Below are 20,187 nucleotides of genomic sequence, written 5' to 3' on the forward strand. Positions count from 1 at the left end.
TCCACAAGGACTATATCTACTTGCACATGAATTCAGTGCCTCTATGAAATATTTTTTTCTACCAGAAGTGGGATGATTTGTTGGTGGGTAAAGCATTAAATTATCTGTATAGTCTCAGTGTTACTGATACTACCCAAGTCTGGGATACACTGGATGTTAAAAAAAAAAAAAAAGTCTCTTTTAAACCCACAGTATGTCAGTCTTGCAGGAATTTTTTATTACGAGGCCCTCCCAGTGTATAAATTTAAGGCACAGAGCTGTGACCCTATCTGTTCCTGAAACAACCATGTGTTTTTAAATTGTACACTGAAATGCAAATTATATTCCACCTCCTATTGTTTTTAATAGAATTGTGAATCTTCACTTATAATACATAGATTTTTGGCGTGTCGCTTCTACACCCATTGACAGTCTTTTCCTGCTTGTCAAGGTGAACCAGGAAGCAGAGGGCATCCTGCCTACTAAAGAAAATGTGTTCAGTTATATGTAGAAAGTATAACACTCACTCTATTCCCCTTCAATGGTCTTCCTAAACTAACACCCCATCTCCTAACACCTATAGATATGTATTCTGAATTATGATTTGGAATTACTTACTGGGACTTGATGGCTTAGAGCTTTTGGAAATGCTTTCCTGCAGTTTGTTGCTGGTGATGGTGTTTCCATGTTCTTAAAGGGGTCTTCCCACCTCCCTATCTCACAGCTTTGCCTGCTGTCTCTTCTTCTGCTTTACTGTATTCTTCTACAAGCTGGTGGACGGCTTTGCATGTTTGAACAATGGGAGGAATAATTTCACATAGTAGGCAAACATAGCAGAATGTCTAAGGCAATGTATTTAGTAAAACTCTTGAATTTACATTAGCTAGCAGTACAGGTAGGATCCTTGAGATGGAAATACCCCTTTTAAGTAATTCTCTGTGCACGTCTAGTGTTTTTGTCCAGTTGCCGGTTTCTAGGTCTACTTAGTTTCCATTTGTTTTCTCTGGTTGTTCATGCTGAGGTAGGTATTGCATATTAAGGATTCTATTACGGATATCATTTTTTATTTTTTTTTTTAAATGTTTGCTTCAATAATTCAATGGTGCTGTACATTTGTGAAAGGGTCTACATACATAATTGTGTCCTTATTGTTTTTGTACTAACAAGATGACTAACGCAATAAAGAAAGGGAGCCCCACCCTACAGGCTTACTTTCTATAAGGGAAGGTAGGTTAGGACAATAGGTGAAGAATTGCTAATTGGGTGGCAAAGTGACAGCAAGGCTATTCTGTGTTGCGTGCTGTTCTTCTGACACTTTCAGTTTTGGGGGACAGACTTGTGAATCATGGTAGTTGGCTCCAGAGCCTGGGGAATGCATGTGAAAAACCTTGGAGGCAGTTGTGTGCAGAGCAAATTGTAGCAGAGGTCCTGTGAGGATTGGAGATCTCATGTGGAGGCAGCTTTAGATTAGGTCATGCATGGAGGGTTATGCATGGCTTGCTGTGTCATAACTAGTATCTTTTGAGGGTCAGTGGTATTTTATGTTTGGGTCAGCATTATAGATAGATCTAGGGTAAGGTTTTAGGACAGATAGTCTGGGTCATTCACCCTCTGCTTTCTCAATACACTGCTCATACCAACCTAGTCATCCAGCTATTTCATCATCTGAAGACCAGCTCCATATCTTACACATAAACTAAGGATTTGGGTTTATTAATACACAAATGCGACGCTCACAATTTTGTAAAATACATATGAGAGAAGTTGTGGTTAAAACTGTCTAAAAATACATTGCATAAACTAATAGGCAAATGTAGTTTTTAGTCACAATCGCACCGCAACATAGACCATTTCTAAACTGGTGTAGACACTAGATTATTCATGAACACAGTAGAAAATCTGGCGCTTTTTATAATATCGTTGATGTATTTAAAAGTGTCTTATTCTTATATGGTTTATTTCCCCCCACAGTTTATATCCAGGAAAGGGGATTGCTATAGCTAAAGTTCAGTCCTGTTGTCTTGTGCCCATCTAACATTGCTGCACCGAGCAAGAGCAATTACAATGCAGATTGTAGTAAATTAAGTCTAGTAGAATAACCGGCTAGACTTGTCCGATAAGTCTCTTCTGCTGGCTGTTAAGCAATTTATTTGATGGTGTGCCATGTAATATTTTACCCATGTAAACTTTAGTTTAGTACGCCGACATACATGTGTGTTTTTTGTTTTTTTTTCAAAAGAGATGACTATTGGACTAGATTGAGTAGAAGTTGATAAATATATGTACAGCATTATATTTAGGTTTATATAGTGTCTCCTATAACTCATGTTTGTTTTATTTTGTCGTGTTTTTTTTTTGTTTTGTTTTGTTTTTTTTTTAAAGTAATTTTATGATTGTATATAGTACTTTTGCCACTTTCTTGTATGTGTGCTATTCCTGTTAATGTGGTGCACATCCTCTATTTGTTATTTGAACTTTAAGACTGGTAACGTCCCAAATGACAGATGTTTGCAAACTGCAAGAAGCTATCACACTACTGGCCACTAAGTGGCACTGTTGCTGCTCTGTGTCCTTGTACAGTCATGCAAATATTATTTTTGATTCCAGTGTTTCCTAGCTTAAGCCACAAATATGACACTTGTGCTTATGGCACACGTCTTTTCTTGTATTTAAGAGAATGCCATTCTTCCCTAAATCTTTCCAGTTATTTGTATTTTGCTGCTTTTCATCAAGGTTATATTTTTTCATACTGGATATGGCCTGCATGGGTCTTTTCACATTGCATATGCACATGTTTAGCATGTGATGGGAAAGCCTTTGCCTTGGGTTGGCAATATCCACAGGAGGCTTTGTGTTATAACTGTATGGAGTAGCACACTAGACTATTCCATTTTTTTATTTTAATTTTTTTTTAACATACTTTCATACATACTTTTACATACCATAGTCCCTATGTCCAGTATAAGGCATTCATATTATGCATCTAGCTGGAGTCTTACTACCTTCCTTATTAAACTTGTTTTTGAGTTAGTGTGAAAAGGGCCTATCCTCTTCTGAAGGGGGACAGTATCTCGGTGGGAGTTAAGGCGGTATGACTGATAACTATAATGGTAGGAGTCCCTCTCTTGGTATAAGGTGCACCGCTGAAACTGTCATGTGAATGCGGAGTAATTGTCATATTAAGGCTATTATACAGGGTAGTTGTGATCTCTGCGCTACCATACAGTACTGTGCAGGCGTTTTAGGCAGGTGTGGAAGTAATGGTGCAACATAAGAATGCTTTTGAAGATGGAAGAATTAAAGGGATTGACCAGGCAAAAGTGGACCACCCGTTTAATGAGCTGGGGGGAAGTGAAGAAAAAAAAAATCATACTCTCCTTTCCTCAGTGTTCCAGTGTGGTTCAGTCTTCTCGATCCAGTGATGACATATGGTTAAGTCCCAGCCACATGTGACCACTGAGGCCAGTCAGTGGCCTCAGCAAAGGGCATGTGATGTCACTTCCTATGACATCACGGGTCTGTTACTGATTGGCCACAGCAGAACTCAGAAGACTCCTTTTGAGAAGACACTGGAGCAAAAGTACCAGACTGTGCTGGGAGGCCACAAAGGGCACCAGGGACAGGCAAGTTTGACTTTTTTTTTTTTTTTTTTTTTTTTTTTTCCTCCTCTCCAGACAGCGGGAGTGCCCCTTTTATCTTTTGAGTACTTTTATATGGTTCTCCCTGTCTGTTATACGAGTGATTTATATATTTATAAAGGTTTATCATAACCCACATCCTCTTAAACGCTACTTCTCAAGACTAAGTAAATCTAACTCTCGTCAGCTCTCCTCATAACTGAGGTCCTCCATGCCACTTGTTAGTTTTTCAGTTGTACCTTTTCTCTCTATGAACTCTTGCCCAGATTTCAGATGGGGCCCCTTCCAATGATATATAAAGTGGTAATCTTATATCCCTGTCCTGCTAGTCCATACTTCTTTTTAATACATAATATCTAATATATAATAATTAATACCCTACAGCCTTAATAGCATGTAATGTCAATCCACTGATTCTACAAGTACACCCAGGTCCTTCTCCACCGGTCACTCTCCCAGCTTTACTCACCTTAGAATATAAGTCATATGCAGTTTTATTTTCTCTCAGATTTCAAAGTAGTTTTTCTGTTTCAGGACACAGTAGTTGTAGCATATTTTAGAGGACCTGACGGCTTTCCTGATGTCTTAAGAAGTATTTGTATTCTCCATAAAATGAGCCATTTAGAATCCTGAAATGTTTGAAGAAATTAACTGTGTGCAGCCATTCCTCTTGTTAATATGGTGGGTCCCTATGCTGTTAGTGTAGATTAGACAATGACCGATTGATCATTGACATGCCACTTGGTGAGGGTGATGATGACACCCAATTGTCTCTATTCATACCCTTTTAGGTAAAATAAAGATAAGGGACCTCCACATTGTGCTGCCCCCATCTTTGATAATGCTCCCTCATTGTCATTTTCACAGGACACAAGTGGTTACTTAAACTGACACATCAGGGCCGTTTTAATTTTTCCCTTGTGTTTCCCAGCAACTTCTTGGATTATCAGGAGCTACAATGGTTATCCTCTTAATAGGTCATTAATAATTCACATCGGTAGGTAGGGCCCAGTTTCCTACACTCTCACTGATCAGTTGAATGAAGGGGTTAAGGTTACGAGGCATAGCTCCATACTTTTGTTATGGTCTGTGCCTGTATTGAAGCTCACTACCACTTAGTCCCATTCAGATGGATTAATTGGTGCCCTGTCCCCCCTCCAAATCTTTTTGTTGGCCATCAATATTGTGTTCCTGAAAAATCTGTTTTAGCAATTTGCATGCTTATGATTTTGATAGTCTTACATACAGTTATGTAGCCTGTTTCTATCAAGTGATGCTTATGTTACTTTTTATGTTTTCTCTATATACAGCTTGCACAAGATGAAACTGTGACAACCAAAGTGAAACTACAGGCTTTGATTTATCCAGTACTACAGATATTGGATTTCAACACACCATCCTACCAGCAGAATATGAACATGCCAATACTCTCTCGCTTTGTGATGATTAAGTTCTGGCTAGACTACTTAAATGGAAGTCATTCTTTTGCCCATGCCATGCTGGTGAATAATCACACTTCCTTAGATGTAAATGAAGCAATTGCACTTCGACAACTTCTAAACTGGAATTCATTGTTGCCTTTGTCCTTCAAAAAGAACTACACTCCTCTGATGCAATCTATAGGTAACCCCAGTATTATTCAAGAGGTGCCAGCTTTATTTGACCCCCGGGCATCTCCATTGATTGCACACAAGGAGATCCTTAAGAAGCTTCCAAAGACCTATATCTTAACCTGTGAACATGATGTCTTGAGGGATGACGGGACAATGTATGTGAAGCGCTTGGAGGAAGCAGGTGTTGACGTCACTCATGATCATTATGAAGATGGCTTCCACGGCTGCATGATCTTTGCAACCTGGCCAACTTATTTTTCTGCTGGTGCCAGGACAAGAGATGGCTATATCAAATGGCTTGTAGAGAACCTTTAATAGAACCTCAAACCAAATATACAAAGACTACTAATTCAACTCAGAAAATGTAAGATTCTTTTAAGATTTTCCTTTAAGTTTTGAAGGATCTTTCTCCTTCACAACTTAAAAGGAAGGAGCTTAAAATGTACTTTAGCAGAACTGGAATTTTTTGAATGCCTTTTAAGGTATGTTCACGTGTGCAGGATATGCTGCTTATATTGCATTTGGATTTGCAGGCACAAAATCTGCAACATATTAAAATATTGACATGCTGTGCAGATTTTAAAGGGGTTTTCAAAGACTTAAGATATTAATAACTTATACTTGAAAGAGGTCATCAATATCAGATTGGTGTGGTCTGGTGTGGACACTCATGACTCCTGTGAATCAGCATTTTGAAGAGACCACAGTGTTTAGACGAGTGCTGCGGCCTCTTTACATCTCACCAATCCTAGCACTATACATTGTTGTAGTGGCTATGCTTGGTATTGTAGGTCAGCCCCATTCACTAGAATGAGACTGAGCCGCACACAGACAATGCACTAAATGACATCACTAACCTCCAATTAAAGGCTGCTCTTCTGTCAACTGATCTGTGGATGTTCTGGGATCAGACCCTCACCAATCTATCCTAAGAAAAGGTCAATAGCATCAATCCTGGAAAACCACTTTGTCTGCTGCATGTCAATTTAAAGATGTTTCCAAGACTTGATATTGAAGGCCTGTCCTTAAGATAGATCGTGAATATTGCGCAATAACGTTTGTACAGGCAATTTTACACTATGAAAGAAAATCTGTTTTAATACTCATGAGATTTTTCATTGCATTTAACCAGGGGCATGCTCAACACCAGATTGACAGTGAAGTGAGGTCCTCCATACGATGGAATTAGAGCAGGCGGCCGAGACTGAAAGCAGAAGCTGAGGGATTATTTAGTGGTTGTGGCGGCTCAGGAGGCTGCAGACTGCCAGTGCTAGCAGCATCATGGTGTCTGCTGGGGTGAGCATTCACATCTCCATACTACAGCAGCCTCTTGTACACAAGGCCCTTCAGTGGCGTGAGGTAGAATGGGAGCCCTATCCCGATTAACTGATGGGACTGGGTCACCCCGGCCATGTGGCTATGAGTATCCTATATACTAAATAATCATAATGCACAATAGATAATGGCAGTCATAATAGCAGCAGCTTATGTGTAAACTAGCACATTCGTTGTAACTCGCACCAGTTTTGTATTCATTGATTAATTGTAACTTGCACCAGTTTTCTGGGATGAATCATAAGGGAACTCTGTCAGTTGCTAACTAATGTAGACTTCATTCTGGCGCAGGGACGGCCAACTGACTTATGCATATACCAATCTTAATAAATATGCCCCAATGTGTAGTTCAAGTGAATGGGAGCTGAGCTGCAATAGGATGTCTGCTTACAAAGGGCAGATCCCGAAACAGCTGGCTGGTGACCCCACAGTTCTGATGGCGACTACCTATCCAAAGAATAGGACCTTAACATCAAGTCTTGTCCTGCAGTGAAGGTCTCCAACATTAAAAGGTTAGATGTCACTCCTTGAAATGCATAGAGTAAAATCATGGCACAAATATTCAGTTGAAATGTGTGGATTTGCATCAGTTTTCCCCACAGATTTTGTGTTCTATCCAAAACCTGTCAATTGAAAATTACATTCCTTGTGAACTTCTTACTCTGTTACAAGCTTCTTCGTTGTTTTGATACTTACTCTTATGACCCTTGAAATATTATGTCAGCATTGGGTTTTGTTCACAATTTTGTGCGTTGACTCTGTATGTTGCCCATGTTAAGGCCTCCTTCACACATCCATGTTCAATGTACAGGTCAGTGAAAACCGCACAGATGACATGAGGATTGGTATTTGCATGCCATCCGTCCTTTTCACTAACCCATACATTGAATTGAATGGAACGAGCCACACATATCAGCAGGTATAGGAATAGCTCCATATTTAGCGGCTCTTCAATTTGGCTGTAGCCACAAAGACTACGGTTATGTGTATGGGCCCATAAAAATGCAGGTGTCCATATTTTGATCTGCAGTTAATGTGTAGGAGGCCATAGCAATCCCAGACCATAGAGGTGACAATATTTTACTGTGGAGTGTTCACACCTCTGCTGTTTTGCACAGCTAATAATATGACAGTCATTGCTCTTGTTTTACTTGTATCATATTACTTGCTCTGTGAAGCGAGGTTACAAGCACTCCAACGCTCCTTGCCAAACACTCCATGGAATAAAATGCAAGGAATTTTAGTTAATCACTCAATAGCTGGACCTTGCGTTCGGCTGTTTATATCCATTACAGGCTTTCACTGTAGATTTAATACCTGCTGTAATGCTTTTGTAGCAAAAATTTGCAGATACTTTGCACTAACCTCTACTGACCCTCTTTGTTTTAAAGTGAAAGGAAACGCCTATGTCACTGGCCCTTGTCCAGGAGCTTGTGTACAGTTTCCTTGTTTCATAGGTTTTACATGTGGATGTCCTGTGGGTTTTTGTTTTTTAGCTATATGCAAATATTGTTACCTCCAAAGGAAATCAATGCAATTATATGTTAGGTTTGGTAGTGATGATTTTAGTAGCAACACCTTTGTAGTATTTTAGGGTAGGTACATATGTGTGCTGTGTGTAGATTTATATAATCTGTTTGTGTTCTGCAGCTGTGTTACATTGAAATCAGATCCGGAGGGATCTGGTGAAAAGTGTTCTTTAGTAGCAGACATGCTTTATTTGGCTTTCTCCTCACTAAATGCGGCGTACAGAATTGCGTGTATGTTATTTCATTATTACTTGAAGTATGAACAATAGAAGTACACATTACTGCAGAATTTACTAGATAAAGCACAGTTGGTCCTTGACATGTAAAGCGTAGGTCCCATTTTGGATCTATTAGGGCTTATGGACGTCATATAGGAAAGAGTGGAGAGAACATGCTGCAGCTCTATCTCTAGCCTACTTGACCCATTGATGTTTTACATGGCCCATCCATTCATCTGATTTTTCTGGTGAGTAATCCTTCATTCCCCTGCAGTGGATCCTGATGACTGGCTTCTATGAAAGGGAGTCTATCCCCATCCCTAAGCATTTTCAACAGCCAGCACCTTGTTACAGAGCACATTACACTGATAAACGTCCATTTGTTATGTATATCACTTTGTAGATTTGGAGAAAACCACTTTGATTTCTTGGACAACTAAGGCAGTTGGTGTACTGGGGCGAGCCTTCAGGTCTGAGCATTGCTCTTGCAATGTGGAGTTTCAAGTCCCATTTCAAGGGTTAGAACAGGCAGGAGGTGGTAGCAGGGGCAAGAATAGTACTTGGGGGCTTAAGGACCTCCCCCAGTGCACCAACTGCCTCATTTTCATAAGACTTCAAAGGTTTTTTTCCCTCCAAATCTCGAGCGTTATCACTGTAATGTTCTCTATAACACAGTGGTGACAGTTGAGTATGTATAGGGAAGGTGACACTCCCTTAGAAGGGGAAGTCTGTAAAAAGACCGCACCATTAAATGGGTCATGTGGGGAGAGAAGTTGTCACGGTGCATTCCTGGGTCCCCCAGTGCCTCAATTATTAGATTTGCCAAGCTCAGGAGGAAAGGGGGGGGGGGTCCTCATTCCTCTGCCTCCCCTGCTGACACATCAACATTTGTCACCAGAACAGCCTTACTCTACCATATGTAGAAGCAACAAGAGTAGAGTGCAGGTACTGTACAAAACTAGAGCACTGGAAGAAGAGCCTGAACACTGACTTCTAGCACCCACTCTGCTCCACAAATCTAATAATAATTGGGGTGCTTCACTGTGTACTTTTCTCACCCACATAACCCTGTTATAGGGGTTGTTTATCAATTGATGATCTTAGGATAGGTTATCAATTGAAGATTGACACAAAACCATACATTCTACAGCAGCAATGCTTGGTATTGCAACTCGACCCCATTCACTTTAATGGAACCTAGCAGTGACCAGGCCCTGTGACCTATAAATGTTGGATGGTCTGTGGTGATCACGGAGAACTGCTTCTGCCTCAAACTGGATCTGTGGAGGTCGTGGTTGTCTGACCCCCTACTAATGTTCAATTGATGACTTTTCCTAAAGGAGAGGTCATCAGCGAATAAGCTAGAAACCTCTCAAGTAACGCACAGTGAAAAGTTCTGCAGTTTCTTAATACACCATATTGTATTTGCATTTCTCACAAGGTTCAGGATCTCGGCTAATTGTGAAAATCATTTTAGTTTGCATCCAGGCACGTACAGACCTAATGAAGACCTGTACAAACCTAGTAATACAGCTGAGACTTTGCTCTAGTTGTATGCTCTCTAGGCAGTCTTCCATGAGCTACACATGTGGGAGTCCAGTAATATATAGCAAACATGGGACAGGAGAGAGGTCTGCGACTGCTGCTGTGTTTAGCTAACCTGGGATGGGCCCAGACTGATACATTGTGAAAAGTCAATAGTCGTTGTGAAAATCTGTAGGCTTGTGAGCTCCCACTAGTGGTGGCTGTTGTAATTGCAAAGTGTATTAAACTGAGCAAGGGAAACTACATTTCTGGACTCCATGTTTCCACAGGCCCTCTAGGAGTGGCATTGGAGTATTAGATTCAAATGTTAGTGCTGTTTAACTGTTTGTTTGTACTGTTATGTATGGGGCTGCTTGGTAAATATTTCTGTAATATTCTTTATACTTTTTACTTGGGGAGCGTTCACACTACCGTCGGTTCTGCTAATGTCCGTGCAAAATCTTGTGTGGACATTAGCAGCAGACACTAGCTGTGTCCGTGACATTTTGCATTGATTTAAATGGACATCGGGTGTGTTCTTTTACTGTCCGTGGGTGTCCTTAACTGTCCGTTCCCAAAGATGTCCGACTTTCCAAGCGGACAGAAAAAACCTACATGTCGCGTTTTGCTGTCCGCTTGAAAAGTCGGACATCTTTGGGAACGGACAGTTAAGGACACCCATGGACAGTAAAAGAACACACCCGATGTCCATTTAAATCAATGCAAAATATCACGGACACAGCTAGTGTCCGCTGCTAATGTCCGTGCAAAATCTTGCACGGACATTAGCAGCGGACACTAGCTGTTGGCACCAGCGGTAGTGTGAACGCTCCCTTAATTTTAGTTGAAAACGGGCTGTAACATTCTCTCTAACTGCTCGCATTGCCAGGGAAATCCATATACTCAGAAGGGGGATTTATCAAGTCTGGTGAGTGGTAAGTCAGAGGATGCATTTCATTTATGATGAGACACACACCTCATAAATCGGACACATCCTCCTGTTCACCAATCCCAAACACACAGTAGTTAGAAAAAAAAAAGTGAAGCACCACTTGAACTTGGGGTATGTCCAAACAGTGGTGTATTGAAGTATCTTTTGCGTGATTTTTTTTTTTTTAAACAAATTAAGTGGTGTAAGTCCGGGGCCCCACGGGGCAGAAACGCCGCGGGAAAAATCGTGGTGTTTTAAAGTAATTGCAAAGTGGATGGGAAAACTGAACTTTCTGTTCAAAGCGCTGCGGGAAGAACCGCAATGCGTTCCTGCCACGATTTTTCCTGCAACGCTTTAGTGCTGCATATCGTCCTGTGGGGGCTTTAGCCTCGAAGCAGAACTCATAATTTGTAGAATTGGCGCAATAGTTTAGACTGTATGTATTTACTTTGAATTTGAAGTTATGCCACACAAATCTGTATTCAGTCCTAGTCCATGAAGATTTTGTATAGACTCTTCCACCCATTATATTGCAACTGGTGGGGGGAAAAAAAAAGCTTCCAGATTTTTCAGGGTTCTGCTGTAGTGTGTCGTGTTAGTACCACAAAGCTTTCTTAATGGAATAATAGGAATGTATTGTGTTTGTCTTTCTTCAATCCTGGCTTTGACTTAATCTTTCTTGTCTTTCATACACTTTATTGGACTAAAGACTGTGTGTTTAGTATTAGAGATGAGCGAGTACTATTCGAAACTCCCGTTTTGAATAGCACACACCCATAGGAGTGAATGGATGTAGCCAGCATACAGGGGGTTAGGTGGCCAGCCACCGGCAAAGTCTGTGTGCCAGCCGCTTCCTATTCAAAACGGCCATTTCAAATAGTACTCGCTCATCTCTATTTAGTGTCTGCTTTTATTGCACAAAAATGTTTAGAATGTTATTCTGCCTGGACTCTACTAGTCACCTACACTATATAATGGCAGGTATGAACAGCATACATACAAATACTACATGTCAATTTGGTATGAACTTGTAAAACCACTAAAACAAGTGATATCACTAGTTCAAAGTGAAGTGACATTGGTATTGGCTCACTCTGGAAAGTGCTGTTCTCCCTTCTGAATATGTAGGTGACATTATAAACCACTCCTAACCGTAGTCAAATGTGACTGTAGCCTCCTCTGTATAGTGTATATGGCAGTTTATTCTATATTAATCAATATATAAACAGAAATGTAACTAGATTGGTTAATGTTAACCTTATACTAGTCACAATACCAGATGTATTCTGAATTATTGCCTTGCTCTACTTTTCACCAGTTTATCAATGTTATATACATTTTATGAATATTTTCATATAGTAAAGACAAATTAAATGCTAAAATATTACAGAATCAAAGACTCGTTTGTCTTTTATTCACATGCTATTACATATATGTATATGTGGATCTGGCCCAGGTTCAGATGTGGAAAGAGGATGATGATGCCTTCTGGAGTGGGCAGTAAACCTTTTCCTTTGCAGTCTGATTTTGTGAAATCCACAATGGTAGGACCATGCTGGAATGGTGTGTGTGTGTGTGTGTGTGTGTGTGTGTGTGTGTGTGTGTATTTATTTTTAAAACTATATAAAACAGATACGTCTAAGTAGTAACCCAGCTTGTGTCAGAGACAAACACTCCAGAAGCTTAACCAAGAGAAAAAAAAAAAAAAACTCCCGAAGCTGTTCTGCCTCAAACATCCAGTGTCGCTCAGTTTATATCCACATGTGAGGTATTTCCATGCTCTGGAGAAATGGTATAGGAAATTTCTGGCTGCATTTTCTTTTTTACCCCCTTGTCATTGTGTAAATTTTACAGCTAAATGAACGCCCTTTTCTTTATTTGAAAAAAAAAAAAAGTCCCCTCCATATTGTTTTTAATTCCCATGAAACTCTTAAAGGGGCTGTATCATTTGGAAATGTCATTTTTAGATAAGCACATCCTTGCATAGGCTTTAGGAAGGCTATTTCACACCTGCCTTTAGTATGTAAATTTGCCTCAGTATATTTTTGAATATGTCAGTTTTTATTCATGTGCTAATGTGCACCGGAAGTGTCTGTGTGCACGGTTTGCTCTATGTATGTTTAGCAGAGGCTGCTGACTCGCCTCTACTGTACATATACATAGACATGCACATTCATGCCGTGTGAAGGGGCCCGGCGCTCAGCTCAGTCCGAGCCGTACACGCGAGAGCTTCCAATTCACTTCAATGGGAGCGCTCGTAGAGTAAAAAGCAGCCCATTCATTTCAATGGGGAGCGCTCATATGCCGGCTCCCATTGAAATGAATGGGATGTACTTTATACGCGCTGATTCTGACCGTGTTTTAACATTCAGAATCAGTTACCGTATCCATAGTGTGAATGCACCCTTAGAGTTTGCAGTTTAGGAAATGGAGTGATTTGGGGGGGGGGGGGGGGACACAAATATAGGAAACTTTTCTTGTAAAGCTGGAAAATCGTAAATGCCCTTGTAAGCCTTCTAACGGCCAAAATAAATTGACGGACAATGGGAAAAAAAATTGTGATATAAAGCGGAGATATGGTAGATAATATTTAATGTAACTGGATGGTATAACCATCTGATAAGCAGAGTATTTCACATTTTGAAAATTTGCAAATTTTTCCAATATTTATCTTTTATATTTTTCATGAATTAATTGAATATATTGATCAGAGGTTACCACTAACATAAAATAGAATGTGTCACAAAAAAAAAATCAACCTCAAAGTCACTGAGTTAAAGCATCTTAAAGATGCCATATAAAGTGACATTCTGGCGGTCATTTCAAAGTACATGTACACAGAATATGTTTCTATGGTTTTCATATGTGCATATACTTACAGTCAAAAACAATGTGGTTTTTTTTTTTTTTTTTTTTTTTTTTTTTTTTTGTGCCTGGTTGTAATATTATTCTCTGCCAGGAGATGGTGACAGTTCAATAGGCAGACAATTTGTACTTGTCTTTGTTTTGAGGAAATATTACAGGTCATATGTCTTGTTCTGTTTTTAGCTCCTGTTTTTTTTAGAAACTAGACTTTTTAGATATTAGCTGATTACAATGATAATGTAAATTTGTAGCAATGCAACTGTTTACAATTTATATTACATGATCTGGATTTATGTTTTACATGCAAAAAAATGAGTCATAGGGCAGCATGAGGACAATCATTGAATGCCTCAGTAAACCACTTTGTCCTTGTAAACTCTTATGTTGAGTAACTTTAAAAAAAAAAAAAAATTGCTTTCCTTAACATTACTGTTGAGGGAACTCATTGAAGTTCGGGAAATCAATGGGGACCCGAACTTAGTGACCCTAAAATGGGGATAGTAAGGTGTATAAGGCTGCAAAATGATGGCAATAACAGGGCAAGTGCACTGCAAAAAATGGGGTAGGGAAAGTACTTAAAAGAATAACCTATAAAATGAAGAAAATTACATTAAAAACAAAATAATAATTTTGAGACGAGTGGTAGAGGTTTAGGGCACGGTGGAAGAGGGAAAGACATCCAAAACTTTAACCACTTACTCAGGCACAGCCAAGTTCTGTGGGATCCATGCCTGGTCTGTATTAATGAATATAAGTATGACCACATTGACTGTGGATAGGTGGTTCGTCTTGCCAGTGATGATAACCCCTGGAGTATTGAACACGTGTTCTGAGAGGGCACTTGCTGCAGGCAGGCCAGCACCACCAAGGCATGGAGGGCGAGCTCTGGCCACTTGTCCAATCTATCAACCCAGAAATTGAACGGGAGGACCCATCGTTCAGTACCATGAGACGTGTCGACATATACTATGTGAGTCAGTGTCTGCACTAGGAAACAGTATGGGTTACACACCACATGCAGTTATTGTTACTGTGCTAGGAGACAGTATGGACACAGTCACTCTCTCTGTGCTAGGAGACGGTATGAGTACACACAGTTATTGTTACTGCCCTGAAAGGGTAACTATTATTTATAGGCTAACTTCCCCTCACAGTATCGGGCTCCTCTCCCTACCTAGCTACCACTGTTCCCAATAGTGTGCGCATGTGGGCGGCCGCTCACCTATTGCAGCTGCCCCGCTCAGCCAGAATTAATGCCCGCGCACTCAACTCAGATCTGCGTCTGGAGGACGCATATCTGAGTTGAATACAGACGTGACTAAAGCAAGGAGCTGTCACAGCTCAGCTCCTTGCTTTGCCGCTGCATTCCGGCTAGTCGCTGTGTAGACACGATGTGTTGACGTCACATCGCGCCCACAACTGTGTGCGAGAGAGAGAGGGGCGAGGAGAAGATGAGTTTAATGTGTACACTGAGATGGAATGTGAATCTGGGGGCAGACATGGAGGGGACACGAATCTGGGGGCAGAGATGGAGGGGGGACATGAAACTGGGGGCAGAGATGGAGGGGGGGGACATGAAACTGGGGGCAGATGAAGGGTGTATATGAAACTGGGGGAGAGATAGAGGGGGGGACATATAATTTATGGGTGACTGTAGGAGGATTATACTGTGTGGGAGCATGTGAAAAATGAATGAGAATGGGCGGAGTCAACAAAAGTAGGCGGAGCTAAATTTGCCGTAGTGCGCTGCGCGTGCCTAACATTTTGTCCCTCTTTCGGCTTTTCAAAAGTTGGGAGGTATGCACTCAGGAGGACAGGCAGCAACCGACGGTTGTTTAATATGGCACCCGCCATATTGCTGTCTGTCCTCCTGAGTGCCAGGTCGGCCCATCACTTTCCTCAGCACCAATCTGTGTGTGGGGGAGGGGTGATTAAGGAAGGCTCATTATGCTATCTATACACTAGATTAGCATTTTCTTGTTTACTACTGGTGGTACTGTTTGGCCATCAGGTCGCCCATCATTGACGGAGCCTTGCCCAGCTCACTAGCTGTTCCGCTCAGCAGCTTCCAGGGCTTAGAGGGAACATTGCTAGCTACACTGCCCTATCTCCAGCTTCAGCCTCTCCCTTTCAGCCTAACTAGCTGGTATAGCGACGGGACCTGTGACCCTGCCTCTTATACAGAGGGGTCACATGTCTCGCCTGTCCAATCACAGCCATTCCTATACTGAGCATGTCTGTGGGCTTAAAGTTGGTTGGTTGAGTGCTGTGCAGCCAATCAACCAGCTTTAGGAATAAGCCAAACCCAAACTTCAGCGCTGAAGCTCGGGTTCGGGTACCCGAACCCACAATGTTTGGCATGGACCTGAGCTGTATGGTTTGCGTTTGCTCATCTCTAGTTAATATAGAAGGCTGCTATGGGAATGACATATGGCGGTTGTGGTGCAAAGCTGCAATAATCAAAAGGGACCAAAACATAGGGATGCTTACAAAGAAACTCTACAAACTCCAGTAATGTGTGCATGGATTGACGCAGGAAACCAATATAATCTCCATTCTGGTTTATTTACAGTAAAGCAATGCATTTTCACAGCATACTAGTGACTGTCAAAGTTGTGATAATGTAACAATGTTTAAAGCATACCTGTCATTTCCACACTTCTCAGGATAAGTTGCTGTGTGTGTTCATAAGGAGTAACAATACTTTTGGCTATTACATGACTCTCCATTATTTAGCAGTTTTCTCATGTACAGACTGTATCTGTAGTTTGCATTTCTCCCTGAGCTGGTGGCTGAAGTCTAGCTGCCATACACTTCACAAAGTAAGTAAAGCAGAATCTGCACCATAAGACTGCTTTCACACTGAATAACACGCTGTAAAACAGAATCCCATTGACTGCCATCTTATTCGCGCTACACATTGAAATCAATAGGAGGCTTTTTAACCCATTGATTTCTATGTGTAGCGCGCGTAAGACAGCAGTCAATGGGATTCTGTTTTACAGCGCTCACTCTGACACGTGTTTACGTGTTAGAATGAGTGGCACGTTACTCCGTGTGAAAGCAGCCTAACAGTTTCTCTCTCATTTGGAAACTGTTCCAGAATTATGCAGGACTTACCATGTACTGAGGTGAATAGGGCACTTTGGTTGTGATCGAAAGCTCCTGTTTAGCTCCAGCATCAGATTAAGCCTTTATTACTTCTCTCTCTGCTTACTCCTCCTCTCTCCATATACAGTATTTCTATAGACCTGTGCAATCTGTTATGTGCCCTGCAGTTAATCTTGAGGGTTACAGCAGTTATTTCAAAGGGGATAGCAGATTTAAGTTTCATATAATCTGTACTATTTTATGCAGAGTTTATTGAAATGGCAGTGCCTATTTATCTCTTTAATTTGTCTATTATACTAGAAATATTAAAATGACGATAAGCATAGCCAGTGATTTCTGGTGTAGCAGTATAAAGATGTCGGTCATCAATCTAGCTACATTTATACTCCATCCAGTACAATATGATTGCAGGACTCAGAATCCACCAGTATGTTGAATGCCAGGGAAATTAGAAGAAAATTAAGTAGGGTGGGTTCACACCTGCACTCGGTCTCCACTTTACAGGTTTCTGTCTTTGGCCCAAGAAACTCGACAGGAGACGGAAACCCCGCAGTCAGTTTTCAAACCCATTCACTTGACAGCCCGTGAGCGTCTTGTGCCTCTCCATGGCGAAATCGGTTTTAAACCGGGCACAAAGTCCTGCATGTCCAACTTTGTGTCCGGTTAAAAAAAAAAAAAAAATTCGCAGTGGAGAGGCATAAGACACTCAAAGGGCAGTGACTTTGAAAACTGACTGCTGGGTTTCTGTCTCCTGTCCAGTTTCTCGGGCCGAAGACGGAAACCTGCAAAGTGGAGAGGGGGTGCAGGTGTGAACCCGCCCTCACAAGGACAGAGTATGTGGTAACTGACAGCAGCATTCTGTGAACACAGCCTTGTTCCCCCTGGTTCACTGCCGAAATTACATACTTGGAGCTGCTTTGCATTATCAGCAATTCCTTATTATCATATCATGATATCAACTGGCCCTTTTACAAGCAGGAACAAATCTTTTAGCGTAAGCCCGAGGTGGGGATTTTCCAGAAGCTGGTATGTACACATCATCAAACAGAATACACACAGTATATACGGAAAGAGCAGAGGATTGCAATGACTGTTAATTCATCTTGGTCATCCAGGCTGCCTTTATTTTTTTTATTTTATTTTTTTCCAGTTATCTGAGAGAATTTCATTTCTCCATTCTGCAGGACAAACACAATAGGGCAGAGATGGGCAATCTTCCAGCTGTTGTAAAACTACAACTCCCAGCATGCATACTCGCTCTGCTATTATTGGAACTCCCATGTAAGTGAATTGAGCATGTTGGGAGTTGTAGTTATACAGCAGCTGCAGTGCTGAAAGTTGCTGACTACTGCAATAGGGGTTTTAGCGGTTTTTAAACATCTGGTCTGAAGTTGTGTTCCGAGAGGTATTAGTCACAGCTAACACATTTGCCAATTTCACTAGAACCTAATTCCAGAGACAAAGGTTTCCTTTAGAAACTACACGAGCTAGATTAAAACCTTTACCTACTATGTCCCTATTCACATTCCTTTGAATCGTGGACAAGTCTTGTCAGTGTTCTCCACGCATAGCACACAGTCCCACTGACTTTTTATAGATATTCACAAACAACTATTGTTTGACAATAACTGCCCTATTTTGGTCTGTTTTTTGAACCTGCTTGGATGACTTTTTCCTCCGCCAGTTTCAGTTTTATAAAGATGAACGCCCAACAGACTCGGTGTGTTACCCCCTGTTTTAGAGTTCTGCCAACGGTCCCAAACAACGGAGAGTTGGCACTAGTGTAAATCTGTAAACCTGTCCATTAGAGCTTGTGAAATCAACAGATCACACAAAGTTGTGTCCCCAAAAAATCTGACAAAAATGTCCTATGCCTCATGGTTTTTATGGACCTCTAACCAACAAACTACTTTCTGCAACCTCCCACCTGTAGCTTCATCATATTTCTTTGAACCCTATACCAAGCTCTAACCATTCATGCCCAGGAGTCATGACGTCCGTGTATGACAGCCACCACAATTAGATTGACCATAGTTGAATTAGCATTTGGGACAGGGAAAAAGATTAGAAATTACCATACAAATTGGTGGTACGGTACATGGGAAACGCTCAGGTTCAGTGAGATTTATGGATGATTGAACAAACTCCCACTAAGACAAGGAATACATAGCCAGGATAATCTATATGAAATATATACATATTTCATCAACTATTTTGTTGATCATCTATCAACAAAATACTTTATTTTAATCAATGGGATCGATCCATGTGCTGTAGAACACAAACATGTTTTCTGGAAAAACACAGTTTATTTTTCCAGCTTTTTACTATATTAAAAAACACTGTGGCCAAGTGTTAACTATAGAAATCAGGCAATAGAGAATTATGAAATGAACTGCAAACTAGTCCAACTTGCAGAAAAGCTGCTTTCTTTTGTTCTTATTGCAGATTTAGTAGCAGGTTTTTTTTTTGTTTTTTTTTTTTTAGCCAAAGGCATGAGTGACTTGAAAAGAAATGGGAAATATAAAGGAAGCACTTATACTTTTTTTTATTCTGATAAATCCACTCCTGGTTTTGGCTCAAGAAACCGTAGCAAAATCTACAACAAAACAAAGCAGATTTTCCATAGTGTGGGGCCTAAGGCTAGAATCCCATCCACTTTACAGTGACAGTAAAACGCCACAGTTTTTACTGCACCGTTTATGCCACATTGGGCCCAGGCCTTAAGAGGAATATTCCCATCTCCAGGATCATATTCAAACTTGTAGGAATGTGTAATATTTTATTTATTTATTTTTAATTAAAACCCATATATGTACCAATATCACTTTTTCTGATTTTATTTTAGGACAATAGATTTTCTTATTCTGTACATGATTATGAGGGCTGCCATCTTGCCTAAGCTTCTCCTCTGCTTTCTTAGCATTTAGTAATTTTTATAACATAAAGTTGGCCATAGCCAGGAATAGACAGGAGCCGCCTCACTGAAGTCTAGAAGAGTGTTTTATAGGCATATTTTTTGCATGGAGGGGAGTAAATAAGCTTTGACATCATCTATTGTCAGTAGTAGTTGTTATCTTCTATTGTAAGGCTCCGTTCCTACGGAGTAACGCGCTGCGCATTCAGACACGTATACACGTGTCAGAGTGTGAGCGCTCAAAACATATCCCATTCAATTCAATGTGTGCCGGTTTATGGGCGCTACACATTGAAATCAATGGGAGGCTTTTTAATCCATTGATTTCCCGTAAGCTGGCACACATTGAAGTGAATGGGATCTGTTTTGAGCACTCACACTCTGACACGTGTATATGTGTCTGAATGCGCGGCGCGTTACTCCGTGGGAACGGAGCATAATACTGTTTGTGATATAAATGATGTGACTGCTGCAAAGAAAACCCCTACAGAATTTGTAAGTGTCAGGCTAACTTCACAACCAGAAAC

The 20,187-nt window shown here is 40.8% G+C and overlaps 1 protein-coding gene across 1 annotated transcript in view; it reads left to right on the forward strand.

Moving 5' to 3' along the window:
* The window catches only part of NCEH1 (neutral cholesterol ester hydrolase 1), a 29,998-nt gene extending 19,613 nt beyond the window's left edge, over positions 1-10,385 (forward strand). Inside the window, exon 5 of the mRNA XM_075268673.1 lies at positions 4,928-10,385. Within this exon, the coding sequence (XP_075124774.1) occupies positions 4,928-5,545 (618 nt within the window). The 3' untranslated portion in view covers positions 5,546-10,385. The remainder of the gene's footprint in view (positions 1-4,927) is intronic.
* The last annotated feature ends 9,802 nt before the right edge of the window (positions 10,386-20,187 follow it).

The sequence above is a fragment of the Leptodactylus fuscus genome, chromosome 3, assembly GCF_031893055.1.
Source record: "Leptodactylus fuscus isolate aLepFus1 chromosome 3, aLepFus1.hap2, whole genome shotgun sequence".
Lineage (NCBI taxonomy): Eukaryota > Metazoa > Chordata > Amphibia > Anura > Leptodactylidae > Leptodactylus > Leptodactylus fuscus.